General features: G+C 44.1%; 2 protein-coding genes across 9 annotated transcripts in view; one reads left to right on the top strand and one right to left on the bottom strand.

Annotated features, from left to right (window-relative positions):
- PHF24 (PHD finger protein 24) overlaps window positions 1-26,510 on the top strand; it is a 293,212-nt gene that overhangs the window by 149,893 nt on the left and 116,809 nt on the right. The gene's annotated exons all lie outside the window — the stretch shown is intronic.
- LOC699468 (protein SPATA31F1-like) lies at window positions 12,217-18,421 on the bottom strand. The gene is made up of 4 exons (XM_001092547.5): window positions 18,278-18,421; window positions 17,584-17,629; window positions 16,988-17,048; window positions 12,217-15,973 (listed from the first exon to the last, which is right to left on the bottom strand). The coding sequence occupies exons 1-4, from the start codon at window positions 18,419-18,421 to the stop codon at window positions 12,217-12,219; spliced, it is 4,008 nt and encodes a 1,335-aa protein (XP_001092547.2).

Genomic DNA, 26,510 nt, shown 5'->3' with positions numbered 1-26,510 from the left:
TTTTTTATGACTATGTAGTATTCCATGACATATATGTACCACATTTTCTTTATCCAGTCTGTCATTGATGGGTATTTAGGTTGATTCCATGTCTTTGCTATTGTGAATAGTGCTGTGATTAATATTTGTGTGCATGTGTCTTTATGGTAGAATGATTTATATTCCTTTGGGTATATACCCAATAACAGGATTTCTGGGTTGAATGGTACTTCTGTTTTAAGTTCCATGAGAAATTTCCAAACTGCTTTCCACATGGCTCAACTAATTTACATTTCTATCAGCAGTGTATAAGTATTCCCTTTTCTCCACAATCTTGCAGCATCTATTATTTTTTGACTTTTTAATAATAGCCATTCCGACTGGTGTGAGAGTGAATCTCATTGTGGTTTGATTTGCATTTCTCTAATGATGAGTGCTGTTGGGCATATTTTCATATGTTTGCTGGACACTCATATGTCTTCTTTTGAAAAGTGTCTGTTCAAGTCATTTGCCCATAAAGTGGGCTTCTTGACGGCAGCATATAGTTGGGTCTTACTTAAAAAAAATATCCTGTATCACAAGCTTTGCCTCTTATTAGGATTTTTAGAACATTTACATTTAAAGTAATTAATGATACGATTGTGTTTAAATCTACCATCTTGCCATTTACCATTTGTCTGTATGTTCTTTGCTTCCTTTTTCTTTTTATGATTTAAAACATTTTCTTTCTTTCTGCTTTGTTATTACCCATCTTTTTGGTTTATGACGTTTATTTCTGCAGTGGTTGTTTTAGGGCATATACTTCTTTAACTTATCTTTGTGATGATTTTATAATATGTCAATTTGGAGGAGTTGAACTGCATTTCTCAGGGTTCCCTTTCTTTTATGTTTATGGTTATAATGTGTCACAGGACGGATCCTTAGAGGGGCTTGGAAAGCAGAAGTGAGGTAGCAGCTATTTTGTAGTATGTGTACATGTCTCCTATTTGCTGGCTCAACTTGCTGGTGGGTGGCAGTGGGTGGGTCTGCAAGTGCCCCACCTTTCCCTGGTCCTCCATCAGGCTCTCTAACACCTGAGCTGAGTGCCTGTGTTTAGCTCCCTGCTGAAGAGTCTTGATCTCTGCAGGACACTCACACCACTAAGATCAGTGACAGCAGAACTGACATGGATTTTGGTCCATCCTCATGAGACCCAGCTCATTCTTGATTGGTCCTTCCTAGTCTTATCTCTCATTTTATATCCACCTTTACTCCTGATTCCCACCTTATGGATTTCAATCTCTGGTATCAAAGGTAAAGACAGTAGCTATCTAAGATTGCTTAACCAGCTCTCACACTTACATAAGGCCAAATCCCTTCAATAACCCATATTCATATATACTTAAACTTTTATTTGTATGAAGTATCTCCTAGTGGTTGTGCTTCCTTAATTGAATTCTGACTGATACAATCTTCAAGTAATATTATTCCACTTATAGCCTAAAAACATTACCGTTTCTTTTCTACTTGTGTATCTCCTGGCATTTGTGCTATTGTCATTCATTTTATATCTCTATTTTTTCTAAACCTAACCTGACATTATCATTATTTTTCATGTAATTATTTTAAAAATCCATGATCTTTTAGAGTGACTAAAAATTAAGAAAAGAGATCTTATATACTGACATAGTTATCATTTCTGCTCTTCATTTCTTGGTGTATATCCAGATTACTGTATGGTGATATTTGCCTTCTGCCTGAAGGACTTTCTATAAAGTTTCTTTTGGCTGGGTGCAGTGGCTCACGCCTGTAATCCCAGCACTTTGGGAGGCCGAGACGGGTGGATCATGAGGTCAGGAGATCGAGACCATCCTGGCTAACACGGTGAAACCCCGTCTCTACTAAAAAATACAAAAAACTAGCCGGGCGAGGTGGCGGGCTCCTGTAGTCCCAGCTACTCGGGAGGCTGAGGCAGGAGAATGGCGTAAACCCGGGAGGCGGAGCTTGCAGTGAGCCGAGATCTGGCCACTGCACTCCAGCCTGGGTGACAGAGCGAGACTCCGTCTCAAAAAAACAAAAACAAAAACAAAAAAATTAGCCGGGCGTGGTGGCGGGCGCAATGGTGGGCGCCTGTAGTCCCAGCTACTCAGGAGGCTGAGGCAGGAGAATGGCCTAAACCCGGGAGGTGGAGCTTGCAGTGAGCCAAGATCGCACCACTGCACTCCAGCCTGGGCGACAGAACGAGACTCCGCCTCAAAACAAAACAAAACAAAACAAAAAAAAAAGGTTATTTTCATAAAGTTCTGTTGATGATGAATTGTTTCAGCTATAGTATCTCTGAAAAAGTCTTTTATTTCACCTTTGTCTTTTTAAAATAGAGATAAAATTCACATGCTATAACATTTGTATTTTAAAGTTCATAATTCGTTGGTTTTTAGAATATTCAGTTATGAAACTATCATGACTAATTCCAGAGCATCCTCATACCTCCAAAAAGAGATTCCATACCCATTAGCAGTCATTTCTCATTCTGTACTTCCAAGAAAGGCAGGGTGTCATGAGCTTACTGTGTATATGTAGTAGGGTTGTTATGTGCATGATTCCAGAATAATATGTTACAATGGATGACAGTTTCCAAAACTTCGAGGCCCATCAGAATCACTTGTGGACCTTGTTTAAAAAATAGAATTAGAGGCATTACATCAGTTCCTAAATAGGATATCATCAGAGTATAGCCAAAGAATCTTTATTTTTACCAGGTTGTCCAGGATTCTGCTGTGCAGGTAGCCTAGCATTTGGTGAGGTGTAGCCAGAAGAGCCATGTGGATCTATTCTGCTCCTCATTCGTACTTCATATGGACACAGACCCGGTAGAAAGCAAAAAAAGATTGTCCGAAGAAGCTGGGGTGGTGTTCACCTAGGAAAGGGACTTTCCAGCCTGGTACTGCCTCTGAGAAAGCTAGGGGGAACATGGCAGGGAAGAGGAAGGGGCTGTGCTTCTTCCTCTCCTAAAATCACAGGTTCTCTGTCTCACTCAAAACATCCTGTTATCCCTTTGGCCTTGGTCATGCCATCCAGGAGGCCACTTGTTAGTATCAGATGGTGTCCACAGCACCTTCAGGTCCCATCCTTGCCTACCTTTTCTAGATTCAGGAAGCTCTTTCTAGTATAGACTCTAAGCCCCTACCTGTGGCCTAGAGCCTTCAGTGGTTGAGCAGCCTCAGAGAGATGTTCCATCCTGGAGATGTTGGGGCCTCCATGCTTGGTCCTGTGGCTTAGAAACAAAGTTAGGAGCCCTGAAGGAAAGGAAGGAAGCTTTGCTGGAGGTGGAAACCTTGCTGGACGAAAAACTAGGTCGGAAAACAGCTGCCCTGAGAACAAGAATGGGATAGTGAGTCTCTGCCCACACTCTGGTCTGTGGGTGAACCTGGAAGCTTGAGAGGGAGGCACTGAGGTAGCCTAGAAGAGAGTGAGCCATACATGACTTCAGCCCTACCTGTGATGATGAATTCAGATTTAACACTCTGTCACCAGACTGAGATCCTGGAAGAGGAACTGTGCTTATTCACATCTACCTCAGCCACAGTGTTAGCAGGCCCACTACCTCTCTAGGACAGGCACCTCAGCCAGTTCTGGAGTCGACATCCTAGGTTTGGGTGTTGCAAGAGTCTGGAAATCCCCACATTGGAAAGGACCACATTCCCTTCAGCCTCAGGGCCTGTTTGCTCTTGCCTGGTAGAGTTTCCAGGTCAGCAGATGCTCCCAGCTTGGCAGGTAAGAGCCACAGATGGGTATGGTGGGAATTTCAGCTCAAGGGCTGGGCTAGTTCCGCAACAGAATTTGGAGTGGGCTGGGCCCTATAGGCCTGTATATCCAACAAGGGTCACAGGGTCTGGGAGTGTGGCTGCTCCTGGGTTGCCAGGGGAGCATTGAGTCTTCCAGGAACAAGATGCCCCATGGACTGTGCAGCTGTTATTGAAAGAGCTCCTTAGCTCCTGGGGGTATATAGGACACATATGTGTGTGCCTAGCATAGATGTATGTATTCCTCAATGTGTAGCTACCTAGGGTTATAGTTAGAGTTAGAATTATGCTTAGAACAGCATTGATGTTATGGTTCCAGTTTGGAGTGAGGTAGTGGTAAGGATAGGGTGGGAATCATGGTGATGTTAAAGTAGGGTTTGGAACTGGGTTTGTGATTCCTGTTGATAGAACTTGGTGTATCTTAGATAAGGAAGGTGTTAGGGTTGGAGTAAGGCACTGCTGGCATTTAGAATTTAGCCAAGGCGATAAATTTCGTGTTGGAGGCTGATTTTAAGCTTTCAAGATAGTGTGGAGAGGGATTCAGGCTTATGCGTAACCTGTGGTGTTAATCTTGTATAGATGACAGGTTGTTTGCTGTTTCTGGGCCCTCCACAGTTCATGGGTACAGAGTGGTCACTATGGCCATGGTCCAGCTAGGGGAGGTAGGCATTAAGCTGCTGGGGAGAGAGCACATCAGTTTTCTATCTCAAACTTATTTGGCCATGCAAACATTTTGGATCACAGTGACTAGCATTACCTGTCTGAGGTACAGTTGTTCCTTCTTATTTGAAAAACTATGGTTTAAAGGTTTCTTTAGGAATGGGGTTAGAGTTGGGTTTAGAGGTATGGTCGATAGGGGTGGAATTGTGGTTAACATAAAGTTTAGGCTAGAGCTACATATGAGATCATGTCTTGTGTAAGGGTTTTGTAACTGGGGAACCAGGACCTGATTCTTCATGGTTTCCTGATGATAACCTGGACTAAGTGTCTGCCTGGTTTGTTCTTTCCTTGTGTCTGTTAACTCAAAGAGTCTGAGAGTCAGGACCCTGCAAGGATGGAGCCAAAAGTAAATTGGGGGCCCTCGGGGTGATGGGTGTGTAGGCGAAGGATGAGGCTGCTGAAGAGGGCAGTGGACTCTCTTCCTGACCCTGATATTCTTTAAGAGAACACAGCCACATTGTTGAGACCAGGGGTATGCACGTGAATCCAAAGCTATCTTATTAAAGACAAGCAATGGGACAGAAATGACAAACCAGAGTTTAAAGGAGAGATGAGCCTGGTCTGAGGTAGCCTAGAGGATTTATGGAAGAGAGGGGCTTTGCAGGATGGATTTGGACTGCATTTGTGTCTGTGGGTCTGTAAGATGGGCTGTCTGTTGTGTGCAAAACTGTCTTTGTGTCTCTGTGTTTGTGCCTGTGTTTGCTCGAGCATGTCTCATGCAGGGTGTTCATGAATCCGTGAACACTCAAGGACTCACGAACACCCAAATCCAAGTTCATGAGTCCAAGAACACCCAAGTCATGTCCAAGGAAGACGTAAGTGTGTCTTTCTTGACATGTCTGTGCTTACTCTGAACTCTTAGGTTGGTGCAAAAGTAATTGTGGTTTTTGCCATTATGGCAAAACCATATGTGTCATTCTGCCCTGGCCCCACACTGTATCTTTCCCCTCTCCCCTGACACACCCCTGACACACACTTGCTGCTAGCACAATTTACTGCAAGGGGGGCTTCCCTTCCCCCCGTCTGGATTCCCATGGATCAGTCTGCCTGCCCAGGGACGTGCCCCTGTGGCCTTTGTATTAGGCCTGACCTTGGAATTGACACACTCTGGAAATTCCCTAGTATGCTGCTTGCCTGGCCATGGACCAGGCAAGAACACGAGAGAAGTTTATAGTGGAGGAGAGGGACAAGTCAGGAAAGGGGGGCAGTTGGCAGCACCCACCCCTCCTTCTGGAAACCGATCTCACTGGCCCCTTCCCAGGCCCCCCTCTCCCTTCCCATGCTTTCCCAGGGTCCTGGCCTCACTGTCTTCGGGCATGAGAATGCACAGACCTCTGCAAGCCTGGTCAGCCCTGTGAGGCATCTGCTCCTTTGTGTCCCCAAGCACTTTACATGCCTGCATTGTGCTTACCTCTCATATTCCCACCTGAGCTCAAGGAAGTCCTCCCTTCTCTTCTGTCTCTGCAGTGGACACAGAGGCCATTCTGGCCCTTCCATCTATGACAGGCCTGGCCTAGACCATGGGCTCCAGCGGCCAGGTAGAGCATTCGGCCCTGGTTGGCTGGTTAAGCAGCAGAGGCCCAGCCACCTTCTACGTGGTGCAGGAAGCAGTGTCTCCATGGAGTCTATTCCTGTGTTTATCCTGTATCCCTTGCCTTCCCTGCCTGGGCTGCAGTGAGCAGGTACAGAAGTGAAGCAGCCACGGTCCCTGCCCTCAACAACCCAGCGTTGAACAAAAATGGTGTTGTGGAGAAGCCACCCTCCTCCCATTGCTGGTGGTTGGTTTCCTGAAATTCCCTCTAGCCAATTCTGAAGTGCCCTTCTGGAAAGCCCAAGAGAAGAGCTCTAGAAGGTCAGGGCCATTCACCATGACATGATGTTACCTGAGTGTGCCAAAGGTGAACCCAAAGATCCTAGGCAATCACTGATGTATTCCTAGCATCTACCCCCAAATCTGAAGTAGTAAATTCTTGAGTTTATACCCTTCATGTGACTTTTGCTTCTTGCCTCTCTTCACCCTGGGGAAGATAGAACATGGATTTGTGCAGGGATTATGGGATGAGCAAGGCTTCACCCACCATCAGCATTCCACGTAAGTCATAGGCTATGACCTCGATTTCTCTTAGCTCTTGACTTTGCCAAGAACTCAGAATCCTGAAGCTATCAGTTTCAGCTCATTTCTCTGCCCCTGGGACTTCTGTCAGCAGCATGAGCCCATGCTGGCCTCAAGCAGGTAGGAGCCTGCAGGGAACCATGGAAAGGACCCGCTCCACCCTAAACCAGGATGTGTGCATGCTAACCCCTGGCTCCCTACCTGATGCTGCTGTGACCCTCCTGAGTCAATTCACTTTGTTCTGGGCCTCCCTCTATTCTCCTAGCTGTGTGGCTGCCTGCCCCGCTCCCACCAGGGAGGGAGGATGTGCCTGTCACAAGACCTCCTTTGCTCTTTGGGGATGCTTTAGAAAAACACCTGTTGAATGTTAGTTCAGCAGGCCTGAACCTTGTGCTTCTCCGTCCTGGAGACCATCCATGGGCTGGGCCCCCATCCCTTAGGCACAGAATCAGCATTGAGAGCAGGGACACGTGCATGTTTCTTCCCATCCTGGATCTTCTGTATTCAAGCAGTGGACACATTGTGCTAAATGCTGGGGTCCTATCAGAGGAAGCAAGTCCTGCCACCACCTCCTCCTGATGATGAGATGGTGAGTGATCCTGGGTTTCCTTAGGAACCAGGAACATCCCACTGTCCCTCAAAACATGTCATAAAGAAGTCACAGTACTTCTCGCCTTTTGTCTAGCTCTTGGCTCCTCTGTGGTAGGTCAGAAGGGGAATGCGGAAGTGCCATCTCCTGAGGGATAATAGCTGTCCAAAATCTATGTCCCTTCCATCTTCTCAGGGCAGCCTATTTGTCTTCCTGCTTCCCTGTCCTCTCCTCCCACCCATATAACCCCCTTGATCCCTCATCTCACTGAGCACTGGGAAGACACCTTTGCCCTATTTCTCCATTTCCAGCCCCATGCCCTTGCTCAGCCTCCATGCATTTAGAGCTTTTTCTGTGATCTCTCTTGCTGGTACGGTCTTCCAAGAGCACCTGCTGCACAGATATCATCAGCAACTTTTAACCACCTTTCCCCGCCCACCTACCACTCACACTGCCACCAACTGCTTGGGCCCTAATAAAAACTTTCCATAGTAACTTCCAGAATCGCTCTCTACCTCCTGCTTTCTAGCTTTGGCTCTGCATGCCATTCCCCCTTCCCACAGCCACACCCCCTTCCCAGCTCCTCACTCGTACCTCTGGGTCTGTGCCCATGCTCTCTTATATGTAAAAGAAACCTTTTTCTTCCCTCATCCACAGAGTCCCCTCTCATTAACAATGCCTTCTATCTACCACCAGTGTCTGTACTTTTAGCCAAAGCCAGCCCCTTGACTTGGGAATTCATTTCTATTCTGTGTCCTCTACAACAGGGCATTGCTCCAGTAGCTCTTCCCTCTTTTCCTCATCAGTTTATCCCTCTCAACTGAATCTTTCCCATCAACATCCAACATGCTATGTATCTCATATTTTTCAAAAACTCTTTCTGAATCCCATGTTCTCTTTCTGCTAGTTCCTCTTTTTTCTGCACCTCTCTGGAACAAACCTCCTTGAATACATGATTATACTTGCTATCACCAATTGCTCTCCTTCCATTGTATCTTGAATCCACTCCTGTCACACCTTCATCACTCATCTAATTCTATTTTTCTTAATGTCGCACAGGATCTCTATATTTTTAAATAGAATGCTGTTCATCTTACTTGACTAGTTGGCAACTGGTTATGCAATTGATCACTTTCTCTTTGAAATACTTTCCTCTCTTTGCTTTCAGTACACCACACTCTTCTGTTTTTCTTCCTACCTCACTGGCTACTGCTTCTTTGTTCCTCTACTTACTGGTTCCTCCTTTTATTCCCAGTTAACTTTAGAGTGTCCTAGCCCAGTCTTTTTTTTTTTTTTTTTTTTTTTTTTTTTTTTTTTTTTTGAGACGGAGTCTCGCTCTGTCGCCCAGGCTGGAGTGCAGTGGCCGGATCTCAGCTCACTGCAAGCTCCGCCTCCCGGGTTCACGCCATTCTCCTGCCTCAGCCTCCCGAGTAGCTGGACTACAGGCGCCCACCACCTCGCCCGGCTAGTTTTTTGTATTTTTTTAGTAGAGACGGGGTTTCACCGTGTTAGCCAGGATGGTCTCGATCTCCCGACCTCGTGATCCGCCCGTCTCGGCCTCCCAAAGTGCTGGGATTACAGGCTTGAGCCACCGCGCCCGGCCCCTAGCCCAGTCTTTAGATCTCTCCATTTACACTTAGTTCCATGGTGATGTTATCCAGTTGCATGGTTTTATCTATATCTATATCTATGTCTGTATCTATATCTATATCTATATCTATATCCATCTGTCTGTTATCTGCAACCAGGACCCTCCCTGAGGACCATCAGGCTTGCTTCTATGTTGAAGATAGACTGTTGGGGATATGGTGTCAGCATAAAAGGGAGACCTTATGAAGTGACTGCAGTAATGGTAGCAGTAGAGAGGGTGAGAAGTGGTCATGTTCTGGATGGATTTTTGAAGTAAAGACAACAGGATTTACTGATGGAACAGATGTGGACTGTTAGGGAAAAAAATTCAAGAATGACACTATTGTTTTTGTCCTGAATTACTGGAAAGATGGAATTGTCCTTAACTAATGTGAGAAATACCATGATTGGAGCAGATTTGGTGTGTGTAAATGGATGATGGTGGTGGATGGGCAGGGAATCAAGAGTTCATTTTTGTATAGGTTGAGATGAAAATTTGATATCCAAATATATATGTTGATTAGGCAATTTGAACCTATGAGACTATCTACCTCATGAGATGATGAGCTCCTCTGGGGCAAGGCTTGTGTCTTGTTTGTTGTGTTTGGCATAGTACTTGGCACATAGTAAGTACTCCAATATTTTGATGGTTGAATGTGAGATGTTTTTCAAAGTAATTTTTATTGTGACCTTCTGGGATCCTCCTGACCAGCTAATTACTTCCTCCTGTGGCACAACCTCACACCTTATAGCACTCGTCACAAAGATATAACGCTTTCTCTGCCTCCCCAGCACAGAGTTGGATTCAACTAATATAAGATATTACTATGCATTAGCTACTTTCTTAGGCCCTGGGGTAATGAGGCATATTTTAACCATTCAGGCAAGTTAAGGATGAGAAACTAACTACAAGGAAAGTCAGTAAAAATAGAGGAAAGGGGGCTAACTTGAGAGTCATCCAGATTAGAACCCAGTGACTGTCTTGATGTATGAACTGAGCAAAAAAGTGAATGTATAGTGATAACATTCCCTGACTTTGGAAATCAATTTGGTGAGGTAGAGGTTTTGAATTAATTTGCATTGTCTTTGTAACAAGATAGAGTTTTGTGTCAGTTGTTGAATATATAGTTTGGAGCTCAGGGGAAAGACTGGGTCAGAAATGTGGCTTTGAGAATCACCAGTACATTAACAGTAATTGAGGTTTGGGGTATGGATGTACAATTATCCCCCTTTTCCAGATAAAGAAACTGGGGCTCAGAAATGTTAAGTAACTCGTCAAATATCTGAGCTAGAATTCTAAACTTCATTTTTCCCCACATTCCATTCTTGTGACTTTGACCTTAAAATCTGCATTCTCCCCACAGGGTCAGACATTTGTCCTAAAAGTTACAAAAACACTTGCTCAAGAATTTTGTAATATTTTCTTTGTGCTGTTTTATTGCCCTTTGTTCATGTTTATTATTTTGCCCTAAAATCATTCTTTGGTCACTTCAGCCAGAAATTTCCTTCCAGAGGGAAGGGGGTGACCCAAATCTTTTACTCATGTTTAACCTATTGAGTGGAGCAAGCACAACCTTGAGCTAGTCTGTTCTGCCTTGGCTCCTTAAGAGGTCAGGGGTTCCAGGGAGACTAGTGCCTACCTTAACCCAAGTAACTGGAGAAGGAAGGACAAGGTCCCTTTAGGTCTCCTTAGAGGGTCCAGGGAATATGAGTATGATGGCCCTTATTAAGAGGCTTGATGTGTGGCCAGGATTACCAAAGCTGCCTTTGGTGGTGGATCACTCACCCAGTGATGGTGCTGAGATCAGGGTGGGAGGCTCAACTGAAAAGGTAGCAGGAAAGAACTCTAGGAATGTCTTGGTATGGCAAGCTACACTGAGAGACCTCCCAAAGCAGGTCTGTAGGAGGGACTTTGTTTAATCTGTGTGTGAGGGAGAATGTGAATAGGATCATTTGGAGGGGCTTACATTTCTTAGCAGCTCCTTACAGATCTCAGCTTGCCACTCAACCTCCCTCTTGGACTTCTTCATTTCATTCCAAAGGTTTCAGAGAATTCCACATAATATTTCAATTAATAATAACTATGTATTTCCCTGAATAGCAAAATATTGGACATTCCTAGAGGGAGGCAAAAGGGCCAGAGTCCCATCACCTCAGTTATGAGCAGCTGATCTCGTTGTTAGACTCGTGTGTGGCATTAAATTCTAGATTTGTGGTCACTTTCTGTGTTAACTTTCCAAAAGCCTTCTCTTCTTTTGACAGCCAAAGTGATTGACTTTGGTGTTTTCAGAAATGCAGTGGCACACAATGAAGAGATGTAGAAGGGTGAGCCATCCTTGGCCGGAAAAAGTGTAGGAGTCAACCCCTGCGGGAAAGGCACCAGGTGGATCCTGGGTGGGGCTTCAGCTGACTGGGTGCCCACTGTTAGTTACTGTGAAGGTAAAGTCAAAGAGCAAGGATCATGGCAAGGAGGGTGGTAGAGAAGGACTCTAGGCACAGGTGGTATAGAAACAGTAGGGCTGGGTATAAGCTGCTGGCAGTAACTTGACAGGCTCACATGTGTTTAGAAAATCTCTTATATTTGTGGTTCTTTCCCAGAAACTTCAGTGCTCAAGTCCCTGCCCTTCATCCCACTAAGGGCAAGCAGAACCAAGCTCAGTGATCCCTCCCCAAAGCACTTGGGCCTTGGGTTTGCCTCCTGGCTCTAGGCTCATTTTAGCACCAAGCAAACTGTCTTTTCTCCATTCTTATGCCCTGGTCAGGCATGAGAATCAGCTTTTGTCACAGGTACTCAGACCTCCAACTACATGCCCCTGCTCCCTACCAAACCCTGGGCCTGTGGGACAAGCCCTTCTCCATTTTCTACTGTGATCTCATTCCAAGAGGCTTCCATTTCATGCAACTGAGAGGCAGTGGAGGTAGTAAACAGGCAGCAGGATTACAGCCGGCTCCAAGATGGCTTTTCTAAAAAGATCTTCCCAGTAAAAACAGGGAGAAGTCAGAGGAGAGTCTGTCATCTGGATCTGACATCTGTCATATTAGATATTGTGTTTTGATAAACACAAAAGCATCTCCTCAAGGAGGGAATACTGTGGCACCCCTCTAAAATGAACCATCTGAATGGTGGGTTAAAGCTCCTTCCGTAGACAGGAAGGTCTTTTTACCCTCCCTCACACCTTCCCTTAACACAATACAGTGGAGGTAAGGAGCAGACAGGCAACGTATTGCTGAGAAATAGAGAGTGTATTTCTGGTGGCACCCTGCCCCACCAGCATATTTATGGAAATGACGATACTGGTCCTCTGGAGGGCTGCAGCAGCTGGGGAGCCTATAAACTCTTTTTCATGGCTCTGTGTGTTCTCCTTGAGCAGACCAATGTTTCTATCTGAACTGAGGGTCAGGAGCTAGGGTGGGTGCCCTGGTTGGGGGGCACAAGCCTCTCGAGGACAGTGATGAGGGCAGTGGCAGAGGTGTCCCAGGGCTGAGGCAGAGCCAGCTTGTCTGGAGTGTAGCCACGGCTTGTTGTCTAGGGACTGGGGACCATCCAAGAAAGCTGGGCCCACCAGCTTCTCAGCAGAACAAGATTGGGCCTTGGAGTACCCTGTCAGCTTCTCTGTCTTACTTCTTCCCACAGCGCTCTTGGCTGGAGCCAGGCTGTTTGCAACATTTTCTTTTCTGGTTTTGGCCACCTTCGCAGCAGCTGAGAACATGGAGTCCTCATGCCCTTTGCCTTTTGTCTTAGGGTTAATACGCTGCAGAAAAGATTTAATTTTATTTCTCAAGCTAGACTCTGGAAGGCTGGGCTTCTTTTGTGTATGGGCTGGCATCACCTGCCCATGCAAAACCTGGCCTTGCAAAGTTTGGCCCAGAAAAGGCTTACCCTGAGTTGGTTGGCTCAGGAAAGTCTGACTCTGTGAAGCCTGGGGCACCACAGTCTGGGCATTCTCAGGAATTGTCACTGGTTCAAGGATGACATTTAGCTTGGTTTGACTGTCTTGCAGGTCATTCTCAGACTCTTTACCCCCAGGGAATCGTGGAGGTAGCTGTGGGAGCTTAAGCTGAGGGTGATGCTGGGAGCTGTGTTGACAGGGATCAGCAAGATGAAAGCTACGGCTCCATCGCCAGAAGCCTCGGGGTGTCTGGTTTGGAAGCATCCGTGCTGGCCTCTGGTCTTCAGCAGGGCATCTTTCTCCTCTGGTTGAGGAGTGCCCAAACCCCTCATCCCCTTCTCCATGGTCCCTGGCTGCTTTGGTTTCCTCTGGGTCCTCTCTCTTTCCTGCTAGCATGGGCACACGAGCTGGGTCCTTGCTCTTGCCAGGGCTTTGAGGCTCAGGGCCCCAGGGTTCCTCCATGCTGGGCTTGTTCACACTGGCCTCCACCCGAATACAAAGCATGTGGGCCTCTGTCATGTCCCCACTGGGTTGTGAAATCCTGGAGACCCAGTGGGCAGAACCATGGGGTACTGCTTTGGAACTAGATTGCTTTTGGTTCTGCTGCACTGCCTTCAAGTCATTGGCCAGCTGTTCTTTAAGGTGAACCCATTCTGGATTAGGGGCAGGAAGAGTGTCTGGTGGGATGGGCAGTTCTTGGAGCAATGCCTCTCCTTGGTGGTTTAGACTTTCAAGAGACTTCTGTGTGGATATGTTCTCTGGTGCTGCAGCAGTTTGTTCCCTGGACTCCCTTGCCTTAATGGGAATTCCCCATTGTATCTCTAGGACCTTTTTTCTCAGGTGGAAGTTTAGTTTGGTCAAGATATGTGTCTGGAGTGAGTGGGGGCTAGCAGGTTGTGTCTGGCTTTCTAGAGGCAGCGTCTCCATTGTTCCTTTTACCGGCACTACAGACTGGAATTCTTTTGCAACGTCTGTACAACTCTCATTGTTGCCTTGAGGGCATGGCCCAAGGCTTATACACTGTTCTTCAAATGAAACCATCTGAGTCAGAGGCTCTGCTGGGATTTCCACAGGCTCAGGCACCATCTCTGTGATGACAGATTGGCTAGTGACTGCCGGGGCCAGGGCCCTGGAGAGCGCCACATAATACAGAGCAGGGAGACCCGACAGGAAGGCCAGATACTTGTGCCGTAAAGTTGTCTCCAGTTTCTCAATGGCTTCCACGGACAAGACTCGGAGCAGCTTAGGGTGTTGAGTGACAGTACCTGGTAAGAGCTGTTGCTGCTGATCAAGGGCCGTTGGCATCCAGGGCATAACTTTGTGATGTAGGTCTGGGTCACTTGCTGCCTGCAGTTCCAGGAGCTGGTTTTCTGGAATGCAGGGTAAAGGAGCCACTGCCAGGACCCCAGGAATTCTGCAGTCCCTGGACCTATGTACACAGGCAGGGATCTTGCCCTGGTGGATCTGTCCACATTTGGAGTCCATGTGGTTCTGCAATATTACCTTGGCCTGGGTTAACAAGTGTGGCATGGGGATGGACACTGGGGCCACAGTGGGTGACAGCACATCACAAGCCCCGTTGGCCTCTAGGGCTACAGGCTGGGGGATGCTCACATTGGCTAGGGCTGTGCTGCTGTAGGACACAGTCTGTTGGTTAGTGGAGGTAAGGAGCAAATGGATGGACTGCTGGATCTTCTGAGGCAGGCCCCAGCGATGGTGAATCAGCTGTTTCTGGATGTGGAATTCCAGCAGCTTCCGGGCATGCTCCGGGAAGAAGAGTAGCTCCCTGGTGAGCACTGAGATGGACTTCCCTGGCTGGGAAGTTGTCATGGTCTCAGGAGACTGAGCTTTGGCACAGGGCTCATGCTGCATGAGGCACTGGGTGTGCTGAGACCTCTGGAGGGCAGCTGGCCAGCCCCACTGAAGCTGGAGTTGCCTCTGTAGCAGGTGCCACTCCAAGGCTTCATACTCGGCCAGAGTCAGAAATGGGACATTGATCTGAGCTTGTTGATGGTCAGATGGAGACACCCAATTTGGGGAAAGTAGGGAAGAGCGTGGGGCTGACTGGGGTGGAGTTTTAGGAAGCAGTTGAGGGAAGGAGAGCTTGTTGAAGAGAAAAGGATCCTTCAAAGGGGGCTTGGGCACATTTTCATTCTTGGGGAGGCCTTGAGATCCCATGAAAGTGGCAACCAGGGACTCACTGTGCAGAGAAGGGAGCCCACTGAATAGTTGGCTGTATTTCTGCGGGAGATCACTCCCTGAGTCATTATCTTGTCCCCCAGACAGTAGATGGGGGTCATGTAGGGCTTTAAGGGCTGGAGAGGGCAAGGCTAGAGCCATAGGGTTTGGGCTTTGCTGACAGTGGTGTCTTTGTTCTGGGTTCATAGTGGACCATTCAGAAACCCAGAAGGTCTGGATGGGCTGGCCAGCCACACATGAACACCAGGTCTGGAGGGAAATGGTCTCAAATCTATGAAGAGAGACCTGAGAAATATTCAGGTTGAAAGAAACTGGCTGGTCATTTCCAGATTGGTAATACAATGGTGGGTTTGGCATAAGCTGCCTCAGGGACTCCTCCACACGTCTTGGGAGCCCCCACCTCTGGAAATGCATCCATTTTTTAACATGTACCTCAAGAAGCCTCAGCACTTCAGGACTGAGAAATGGCGGGTGGGCAGGAAGGACCATATGCAAGGCCATCGGATGCGTCGGGTTCAGGGTTTCTGGGTTCAGGGACAGTAAGGAGACCTGGGAATTCAAGTGATGCTGGCCTTGGTTCCCCTGGACAAAGCTGGGGTTGCTCTGCATCATCTCCTCCTGGTTCAGTGGAACCCTTGGCTCCTCAAGCCTTGAAGAAGCTGTGGTGTTTGGGCCTGTGAGCACATCTGGCACTTGAAATTCCTGCCCTAGCTGGAGGTGATCAGCCCAGTAATCTTGTATGCCATCTGCATACGTTGACTGGGCAGCTGACTGGGTTAAAGATTCCTCATCTGTTAATTGTGACAGTGTTGGGGTTACAGATGCCAGTGAAAGTTCTCTGGTGTTTCTAGAACGGAGCTCTAGACTCTGCTCAAAGGATACACTAGACACAGACAAGATCTCTAGGCAAGAAGAGACTTGTGATGGGCTCCTCGATAAAGTTGGGGAGATCTGGTCGTTCTCACCCACCAGCAATTGCTGAATCTCCAGAGCCATGGCACTGCAAATTTGGCAACAAGGATCTGTACATAGGATTCGCCGCACACTTCCCTCCGGAGGAAGCCAGCCCAGGCTGGAAAGGGAAACATGGCAAACATTAATGATGGAGTGACATCTACCTTCTTGGAAGAGTGTGGGCTAGGGTTGGCGTTGCCCTTCCCTAGTCCCACAAGTCTAGAAGCCTATACCTCCTTCATGTCTACTCCTCTACTTTTCTTCTTAAGAAAATGGCATTTGGTAAGGTATGGTGGGCTCGGGGTTAGGGCTTGTTGGACAAGGCCTCAGAAAACTCACAGAAGGGCACGGCCCTCAGAGAAGACTGGGAGCTGAGTTCTGTGTTGGCCTTGTTGAGAAGCTGAACTAGGAGAAAGGAACCGAGCATGTGGAAGAGTCAGTTGGTTAGTTTATGGGGCATAACCAGGAATATCACAAGGCAGAACTGTCTTGCAGTCTCATTTGAGGCTAAGAAACCCAAAGCCTAGTTTTCAGTACATCTAAACTGTGGAAAATGAGGTTTATGTGGTACTTGTGCATTCTGGGGACTATGAGATATCCCTGATGATGTACCCAACATCTCCTGGGAATCAATCTTTTTCTCTAGAAATCTTAAGAGGATAAGATGATAGGCTCCTGTCTTAGGGCTGTGTCAGGAACTGGACTCCCTGAATATAGAACTAAAGGAGGTAATATCATCAGGGTTCATCTTGCTCAGCTGAGTCTGCGCATGTAAGGGTGTAGCTGTAAAGAGAATACGACATGGGTGACTTCCTCATGCAAAATCCATTCTCTTGATTGGATAACGTATCTCAGAACTGAGTAGAACCCCATATAATGTCTTTTATGAATAATGTACTAGTAAAATCCTGAATTTCAGAATTACTGTGACCCTATCCCAAATCAGTATTGGATGACTCTTTCCTCCTGAGATGATTATGCCTTTACAACCCTCTCAACTAGTGAACCAGCCTCCACTGTGTATGTCTCCCTCCCAGCCATTTTTCCATCTCCTCAGTCCTGCCCCAGGCTAAATGAAAAAATCACCACAGGCCAGGCTGGTGTTTAGAGACTGCAAACAGCAATAGATCACCTTTTCATGACAGAGAGCAGCTCTTGTGGCTTCTCAGCTTCTTCCTGAGAAAGTCTCCTAGCTGAGGAACCAGAAGACAATGTTATAGTAGACAGTGGCATGGTAGAGTTTTCAGAGTAGCTATAGGAGGTTGTAGGCCTTTGACTCTCAGCAAGAAGACACTGAGAACCCTAATTATAAATGCTTTAAGGCCTTTCTGTGCACAGTGTAATGAATCATGACTTGATGACTTGTTCTCCTGTGCCCATTTTTCTTTGACCTTAACAACCATACTGTGAGTGAGAGAATCATCAGATGCCCATGTTATGGCAAAAAAGACTGACAGATGAAGTGACTTCCACAGGTTTTAAAATTAGTAAATGACACAGCTAAGGACATCTGCACTATTTCCTCAGTTCTTTATTCCCAAAGGAATAATGTAGAGACTTTTGGAATGTTTCCGAGGTAAGATTTCCCACCCATGGAAGTTTCAGTCTGGGGAACTGGAGCCTTCAGTGGCAGAGCACCTGGCTCTTGGCTCCAGGGGTCATAGAGGGACAGGATTCATGGGAAACACCCACAGTGGAAGGGAGTCAGAGGAGAGATTGGGACTTTACCTGTTGATGCTGCATCTCTAGCTCTTTGCCTGACTTTTTGGTGACGCTTAAAAGACAAAAACATTAGAATGTGAAGCTGGGACGCCATTTTCTTTCTCATGTCCAAAATGAGACTTACATATATTTTCCACTCCCTTTCTGTATATCTATCTATGTTTTATACACTCTCCTGGATTTTCTTTGCCTATTCCACCTTTTTACCCCATTTTCCCTCTCTGCTTATTTCTGATTCACCTGGAGGCTTTTCCATATTCTATACCTCCCATCTGATTCCCAGATAAGTCCTGCTGGATGCTGAGGATGAAGCAAGAGAAAGGATGGTACAGATCAAAGAGTGTGTGGTTCTAATACCCAAAGACTTCAGTTTATAAACACCTTAAAGGGCCACCAACCAAAAAAATCTCCCATATTGTGAGGTCTTCTGAGATCCAGTGAGATAGATCCCATATCATCTAGGTCTCTATTCAAGTCAAATGGAAAGCTTCTTGGCTTTTCAATTAGAGTATGGTTCAGGGAAGACCTGGTAAGGAATTACTTTTAGGATCTGAGGAGGAAAAGACTATAAAAGTAACTAAAGGTATGGCATAAAACTTGGGGGAGAGGGGCAGTGGGGTCAATAAGGAAGGACTCTGGAGCGTAAAAGCATATTATCTGAGGCTTAATTAGTTCAGTTGGAATCATAGTGTTGCCCTACCCAGCAGCAGCTCCTTTTAGCTTCCAAGTTCAATTCATGGTGGCTCCTTTTCACTTGCCAGATGATTAGAATAATGATGAAGATGGAGCCATAGGTGTATAAGGGATATCCAACATCCCACAGAACAAAAGTAGGACTCAACATGGTCTAAACCTCATTAGCATGAGATCAGCCATCCCTATATCTGGGCATTCAGAGTTCTGGTACCTAATGACTTCCAGTGCTAGGCCTTGTCATGTCCACCTCACAGAGGATGGAACTAGGACTGCATCACAAAGCCCTCCCGTTTCATAAGGCACATGTAGTAGGGAAGCTCATGTGGTGATTCAGTCTGTAGATGAGGGTGTTTTGAGCCTGGGACTGAAGGTGCCACAGGCAGTGTCTATTTCCTAGTCCGTCTTCACTCTCCACTCCCTATACCAGCCTGATGGCTCAGCTCTCTCCTTCACAACTGTATGGTCACCTGTCCTCAGAAAACTGAGTGCTTTGGCATAGGGGGCACCTTATGAGAAGGGGTGGTTAGGCCAGAGGAACCTCCACTAACTCTCCCACTTGTTTTGGAAATATACCTGAGAAGCACACATGAATTTAGGGAGGGTGGAGTCTGGTTATGGCTTGGAAATGGAGATCTTTGGTGTTTCAGGCAATGGGTGATTGGTAACAGAGGTGCAGGAAGGGGATCACGGCTTATGTGGTAGGGTGGTAGGGAGAGGCCAAGGTGGAGAGAGATTGTAAACGCTGCAATCTTTTGGAAGCACATTAATGTGGCTCACTTCTGGAGTTCTGTCCAAAGCATGGTTTTCTAGAGCTGCCTCTGTCCTTGTTACAGCATTCTGCCTGCTCAGGGAGATGAATGCCTGTAGGGATGGATTAGTAGCCATTTCTGGCTTTGGGTCACAAACTGGTTGCTGCTTATGGTCAGATCTGTTCATCTCTGGATGTATTCTGTTTGCTTGTAGGATTTTTATTGTTTGCTTGAGTTGGATTCTGGAAACTTTTAAAGCAGGGCAGATGTTTTCCACTTTTGCCTCAGGACCCATCACTCCTATACTCTGCCCATTAATTTATACATTTATGTTACCTGCTTAACCTCCATGAATATTGCAATACTTCCCTAACAGCCATTGATTTCTGAATATCCTTAGAAGATGTTGCCTTGGTGAGAATGGTTACAGCCAAAAGTGGAGAAAAAAATTCTTGGGCTCAAAATCTTTGAACATTCATCCAGTATCCCATCCTTTACCCCACTGGCATGGTAAGCCTTCAGTATGCTCATTCCTAAGCTGGGTGATGTCAAGGGTACAAGGACTTTGAGTCATGTTGGCTTTCTCCTTTCAAGACACTTAAAAATCTAGTTTCAAAAGACAAATTTACATGAATCAAGAGCCAATGACTTATTTCAAATAATTTGATATATTATTGAGGTTCAGGTCTCAACCTTTCAAGGGAGAGAATGCATGGAGGGGATCATTTTGGTCAGAGAGGGTTCCTGGGGAGATTAATTTTGGAGTTTTGTCTAAAAGTACAGGTTATAGGGAAAAGGACTGTTCCAGGTGGGAGAGAAAATTCCTAACAAATGCAGAACCCCAAGGAATGTGCCAGAGTTCATTTGATACTAAAAACTGCAGTCTATCTTTAGCAGAGGTGCAGATGAATGGATTGGAAAGCAATTGTGAGAAAGATTGGAGGAGCAGGGATGAGGCCTCCTTGATGGAAGGCCTTTGCATTTATTTTATTTTAGTCACTTAGATTAATTGATTTTTTAAAGTAAGCATACATATAAATGGTATAAACTTCAAAAGATAGAAGAAGGTATAACATACTCTCTCCTCATCCTTGTCTCTCATCTCTAATTTTTATTTTATTCCCTCAGTCAATCACTTGTATCAGGTTCTTGTGTATCTTTCCAGACTAGTCTAGCATAAATTAAAAATTGAATTTTAATGTTTTATTCACAAAGGGAAGCATAGTATAGATACTTTTCTCTCTTATTTCCCTCTTCCTCCTCCTTCTTATTCTCCTCCTCCTTCTTATTCTCCTCCTCCTCCTTCTTCCTGTCCCTCCCTCCCTCCCTTCCTCCCTCCATTCCTTCCTTCCTTCCTCTCCTCCTCCTCTCTCTCCTTCTTCTTCTTTCTTCTTCTTTCTTCTTACAAGGTCACCCAGGTTGGAGCACAGTGACACAATCATAGCTCCCTGCAGCCTCTAACTCCTGGGTTCAACGGTTCCTCTTGCCTCAGCCTCCCAAGTCCCACCTGAACCCCCCCAAATGCTAGGATTACAGTCTTATTTCATTTACTAAAATAAATATATCTTGAACATATCATTTTCTTTAATGTCTTTTTTTTTTTTTTTTTTGAGACAGAGTCTGGCTCTGTCATCCAGGCGGGAGTGCAGTGGCCGGATCTCAGCTCACTGCAAGCTCTGCCTCCCAGGTTTACGCCATTCTCCTGCCTCAGCCTCCCGAGTAGCTGGGACTACAGGCGCCCGCCACCTCACCTGGCTAGTTTTTTGTATTTTTTTAGTAGAGACGGGGTTTCACCATGTTAGCCAGGATGGTCTTGATCTCCTGACCTCGTGATTCGCCCGTCTCGGCCTCCCAAAGTGCTGGGATTACAGGCTTGAGCCACCGCGCCCGGCCTCTTTAATGTCTTTAATATTTTCCTTGATATGGCTGAAACACAGTTCATCTTCAATGCCATATTCATGAATATTTTGTATAATTTTGCTCTAAAAATGCTGACATAAACCTTATATAATATAAATCTTTGCATAAATATATAGGTATATATGTAGGAAAAATTCCTTCTAGTGAAATTGCTGGATCAAAGGGTGTGTGCATTTTCAATGTATATATTGCCTAATTGCCCTCCAATTGTAGAAATTCACACTTCTAAAAAATGTTTTAAGAGTGCCTGTCTTCCATGTAGATGAATACATCAGTTTCCACCTTTTTGCTGTCGTGAATAATGTTCCAGTGAATGTTGGTGTATAAGTATCTGTTCAAATCCTTATTTTCAGTTCTTTTGAGTATATATCATAGTTTCATTTTTGTTGCTTAAATTTTTCATTTGTCTAGAACTTAGTAATTAAAAACACTTTTCTGAGATATGATTAATGTACAATAAGCTACACATATTTAAAGTGAACAATTTAGGCTGGGCATGGTGGCTCACACCTGTAATCCCAGCAGTTTGGGAGGCCGAAGCGGGTGGATCACCTGAAGTCAGGAGTTTAAGACTAGCCTGTCAAACATGGTGAAACCCTGTCTCTACTAAAAATACAAAAATTTAGCCAGGAGTGGTGGCAGGCGCCTATCATCCCAGCTACTCCGGAGGCTGAGGCAGGAAAATCGCTTGAACTGGTTGGTGGAGGTTGCTGTGAGCCAAGATCACACCACTGCTCTCCGATCTGGGCGACAAGAGTGAGACTCCGTTTCAAAAAACAAACAATTTGTGAACAATTTGATAAAATTTCACATTTGTATATACTTGTGAAACCATTATCACAGTCAAGATTACCACATCCTCAGAACTTTCTTTATGCCCCTTTGTAATTGTTTTTCCCTACTCCTTTCATTTCCTCTCTCTTCCAAACCATTGATCTATTTTCCATCACTATAGTTTAGTTTGCATTTTTCTAGAGTTTTATATAAACGTAATCATGCAGTATGTATCCATTTATGTCTGGCTTCCTGCACTCAGCCCAATTATTTGAATATATTCATGTTGCTTTGTATATTATTAGTTCATTCCTTTTTATTGCAGAGTAGATTCCATTGTATGTATATATAACAATTTGTTTAACCATTCAGTAGTTGATAGACATTTGAGTTATTACCAGTTTGTTGCTACTAGAAATAATGCTGCTGTGAACATTCATGTACCAGTCTTTATAAGGACACGTATTCCCGTTTTTCTTGGGTAAATACCCAGGAGTAGAATGACTGGATCGTATGATAGCTGTATGCTATGGTTTGAATGTATGTGTCCCTCCAAATGTCATAGATTGAAACCTAATTACCAAGTTGATGGTATTAGAAGTTGGAGCTTTTGGGGAGGTGATTAGGGCATGAAAGCTCTGCCCTTATGAATGGGATTAATGACTTTATAAATAAGATGTGAAGGAGCTGTTTGCCTCTCCCACCATATGAAGACACAGCATTTGTCAAATCTGGAGGATGCAGCAACCAGGTTCCATCTTGGAAGCAGAGATTGGGCCCTCATCAGACACAGAACCTGCCAGCACCTCGATCTTGTACATCCAGCCTCAAGAACTGTGAGAGATAAATTTCTGTTCTTTATAAGTTACCCAATCTGTGGTATTTGTTATAACAGCATGAATGGATTAAAACTGTGTGTGTTTAATTTTTTAAAATTTCCAAACTGTTTTCCAAGATGGTTGTACTATTTTCATTCCTGCCAGCAGTGTATGAGAGTTTGTTTTCCTATATCTTTGTCAACCCTTGGTATAATCCTTTTTAATTTTAGCCATTCTATTATGTATGTAATGGTATCTCCTTGTGGTTTTAATCTGTGTTTCTCTAATTAATAATGATGTTGAGCATTTTTTCATGCACTATGTGTCATCCATTTTTTATGGTGAAGCTCTGTACATTTTTCCTATTTTGTTAATTTTTAGAAAACAATTAAAAAGCAATTACCAAAAAGTGGTAAAGGATACATTACTTGTCTAGAAATCCATAAATGTTGGATTATTGCCATCCTTATTAGTAAACTGATTCCAAAAGAATGAGACTAATATTCTGATGGCTTTTAGGAGTCTAGCACCACATTATGAGCTCTAAAATATTAATGTAAAAATATTAGATTGCCAAACAACTTTGAACCTTACAGTTTGTTGCATGAAAACATTATTAATGTGGCTTATAAAATACTACTGTATGAACAATGCAAATCTTTTGGAAAGTGTGCATCTCACAAAAATAAAAATTATAACAAGTTAAAAAATCAAGTGACCATATATGTATAGGCCTAGTTCTGAACTCTATTCTGTTCCATTGATCTATTTGTCTATGTTGATATCAGTGACATTGTCTTGATTACTGTAGTTTTATACTAAGTCTTGAAGTCAGGTGGAATAAATAATCTTTTTCAGAGCTATTTTGGCTATTATAGTTCATTAATCTTAGAATAAGTTTTTCAATTTCTGTAGTGGGATTTTAATTGGCATTGTGTTGAATGTTGTTTTATTTGTTTATTGCTGCATAACAAATTATCACAAAATTTAGTGATTCAAAATAACATACATTTATTATCTCACCATGCTTGGCTAATTTTTTTATTTAATTTTTTAATTTTTTTTTTTTTTAGAGACAGGATCTCACTACATTGCCCAGGCTGGTCTTTAACTCTTGGCCTTGAACAATCCTCCTGCCTCAGCCTCTCAAAGTGTTGGGATTACAGGTGTGAACCACCATGCCAGATCAATATCAGTTCTTAAATATTTGGTAGAATTCTGTAGTGAAGCTATTAGGTCCTGTACTTTTTTTTTTTTAATGGGAGATTTTTTTATTACTGTTTCAATCTCCATATTTACTGTTGGTCTGTTCAGATTTCCAATTTCTTCCTGATTCCTTCTTGGTAGATTGTATGTTCTTGGACTTTATCCGTTTCTTCTAAGTTATTTAATTTGTTGGTGAATAATTATTCGTAGTAGGCTCTTATGATCATTTGTATTTCTGTGGTATCAATTATAATGTCTCCTCTTTCATTCTGAGTTTATTTATTTGAGTTTTCTCTCTTTTTTTCTTTTTTTTTTTTTGAGATGGAGTCTCGCTCTGTCGCCCAAGCTGGAGTGCAGTGGCCGGATCCCAGCTCACTGCAAGCTCTGCCGCCCGAGTTTACACCATTCTCCTGCCTCAGCCTCCCGAGTAGCTGGGACTACAGGTGCCTGCCACCTCGCCCGGCTAGTTTTTTTGTATTTTTTAGTAGAGACAGGGTTTCACCGTGTTAGCCAGGATGGTCTTGATCTCCTGACCTCGTGATCCGCCCGTCTCGGCCTCCCAAAGTGCTGGGATTACAGGCTTGAGCCACCGCGCCCGGCCTTCTCTCTTTTTTTCTTAATGTAACTAAAGATTTGTCAATTTTGTTTCTTTTCAAAAAACCAACTCTTCCTTTTATTCATATTTTTTCTTGTTTTTCTAGTCTCTATTTCATTTATTTAACCTCTAATCTTTATTTCTTCCCTTTCACTAACTTCGGGCTTAGTTTGTTCTACTTTTTCTATTTCCTTGAGGTGCAACATTAGGCTGTTTGAGACCTTTCTTCTTTTTTGATGTAGGCGTTTATTGCTATAACCTTACCTCTTAGAATTGTTTTTGCTACATCTCATAAGTTTTGATATTGTGTTTCCTCTTTCATTTGTCTCAAGATATTTTCTAATTTCCCTTATGATTTCTTTGATCCATTGGTTATTCAGGAGCATGTTGTTTAATTTCCAGGTATTTGTGAATTTTTCTAAATTCTTCCTGTTAACAAGTTCTAGTTTTATACCATTGAGGTTGGAAAAGATACTTGACATTATTTCAGTCTTCTTAAATTTGTTATTTGTGGCCTAACATATTATCTATACTGAATAATGTTCCATGTGTGCTTGAGAGAAATGTGCATTCAGCTGCTGTTGGATGAAATGTTCTGTAAATGTCTGTTAGGTCCATTTGGTCCAAAGCATAGTTTAAGTCCAATGTTTCCTTATTGATTTTCTATCTGGATGATCTGCCCAATTGCTGAAAGTGGGGTGTGAAGTCCCCTACTGTTATTTAACTAGTCTCGTTTTTCCCTTTAGACCTATTGATATTTGCTTTATATATTTAGGTGCTCCAATACTGGGTGCATATATACTATATTTACAATTATTATGTCCTCTTGATGAATTGACCTCTCTATCATTATATAATGACCTTCTTTGAGTTAGGAAGGAGTCCCTCCTTTTCAATTTTTTGGAATAGTTTCAATAGAAATAGCACCAGCTCTTCTTTGTACCTCTGATAGGATTCAGCTGTAAATCTGTCTGGTCCTGAGCTTTTGTGGTTGCTAGGCTGTTTATTACTGCCTCAATTTTAGAACTTGTCATTGGTCTTTTTAGGGATTCAGTTTCCTCCTGATTTAGTTTTGGGAGGGTGTTTGTGTCCAGGAATTTATCCATTTCTTCTAGATCTTCTAGTTTGTGTGCATAAAGGTGTTTATAGTATTATCTGATGTTTGTTTGTATTTCTGTGGGGTCAGTGGTGATATCCCCCTTATCATTTCTGATTGTGTCTATTTGGTTCTTCTCTCTTTTCTTCTTTATTAGTCTAGCTAGCAGTCTATCTAACTTATTTATTTTTTTTTTTTTTCAAAAAAATCAGCTTCTGGATTCGTTGATTTTTTGAAGGGTTTTTTTTTTTTTTTGGAGACGGAGTCTTGCTGTGTCGCTCAGGCTGGAGTGCAGTGGCCGGATCTCAGCTCACTGCAAGCTCCGCCTCCCAGGTTTACACTGTTCTCCTGCCTCAGCCTCCCAAGTAGCTGGGACTACAGGCACCCACCACCTCGCCCAGCTAGTTTTTTGTATTTTTTAGTAGAGATGGGGTTTCACCATGTTAGCCAGGATGGTCTCGATCTTCTGACCTTGTGATCTGCCCATCTCGGCCTCCCAAAGTGCTGGGATTACAGACTCGAGCCACTGTGCCCGGCCCTTGAAGGGTTTTTTGTGTCTCTCTCTCCTTCAGTTCTTCTCTGATCTTGGTTACTTCTTGTCTTCTGCTAGCTTTGGGGTTTGTTTGCTGTTGGTTCTCTAGTTGTTTTAGTTGTGATGCTAGGTTGTTGATTTGAGATCTTTCTAGCTTTTTGATGTGGACATTTAGTGCTATAAATTTCCCTCTTAACATTGCTTTAACTCTGTCCCAGAGATTCTGGTACATTGTCTCTTTGTTCTCAGCAGTTTCAAAAATAACTTCTTGATTTCTGCCTTAATTTCATTATTTATCTGGGAATCATTTAGGAGCAGGTTGTTCAATTTCCATGTAGTTGTGTGACTTTGAGTTTCTTAATCTTGAGTTCTAATTTTATTATGCTGTAGTATGAGAGACTGTTTGTTATTATGTCAGTTATTTTTCATTTGCTGAGAAGTATTTACTTCCAATTATGTTTTCAATTTTAGAGTAGGTGCCATGTGGCAATGAGAAGAATATATATCTTATCATTTTTGGGTAATGAGTTCTGTAGATATCGATCAG

Source organism: Macaca mulatta, chromosome 15 (genome assembly GCF_049350105.2).
Source record: "Macaca mulatta isolate MMU2019108-1 chromosome 15, T2T-MMU8v2.0, whole genome shotgun sequence".
Taxonomy (NCBI): domain Eukaryota; kingdom Metazoa; phylum Chordata; class Mammalia; order Primates; family Cercopithecidae; genus Macaca; species Macaca mulatta.
The sequence above is the reverse complement of the archived record's forward strand: the minus strand, read 5'-3'. Positions and strand labels throughout refer to the sequence as shown.

Bases quoted from the DNA above. Each gene is read 5' to 3' on its own strand.
- LOC699468 (XM_001092547.5), bottom strand. From the start codon at position 18,421: ATGTTGAGTCCTACTTTTGTTCTGTGGGATGTTGGATATCCCTTATAC. The intron at 17,049-17,583 runs GTAAAGTCCCAA...CTGGTTCCTCAG, and splicing joins TAGAGATGCAGCATCAACAG to CTAGGAGACTTTCTCAGGAA. The intron at 15,974-16,987 runs GTGATCTATTGC...TTCCCTTTCCAG, and splicing joins CTGCTCTCTGTCATGAAAAG to CCTGGGCTGGCTTCCTCCGG.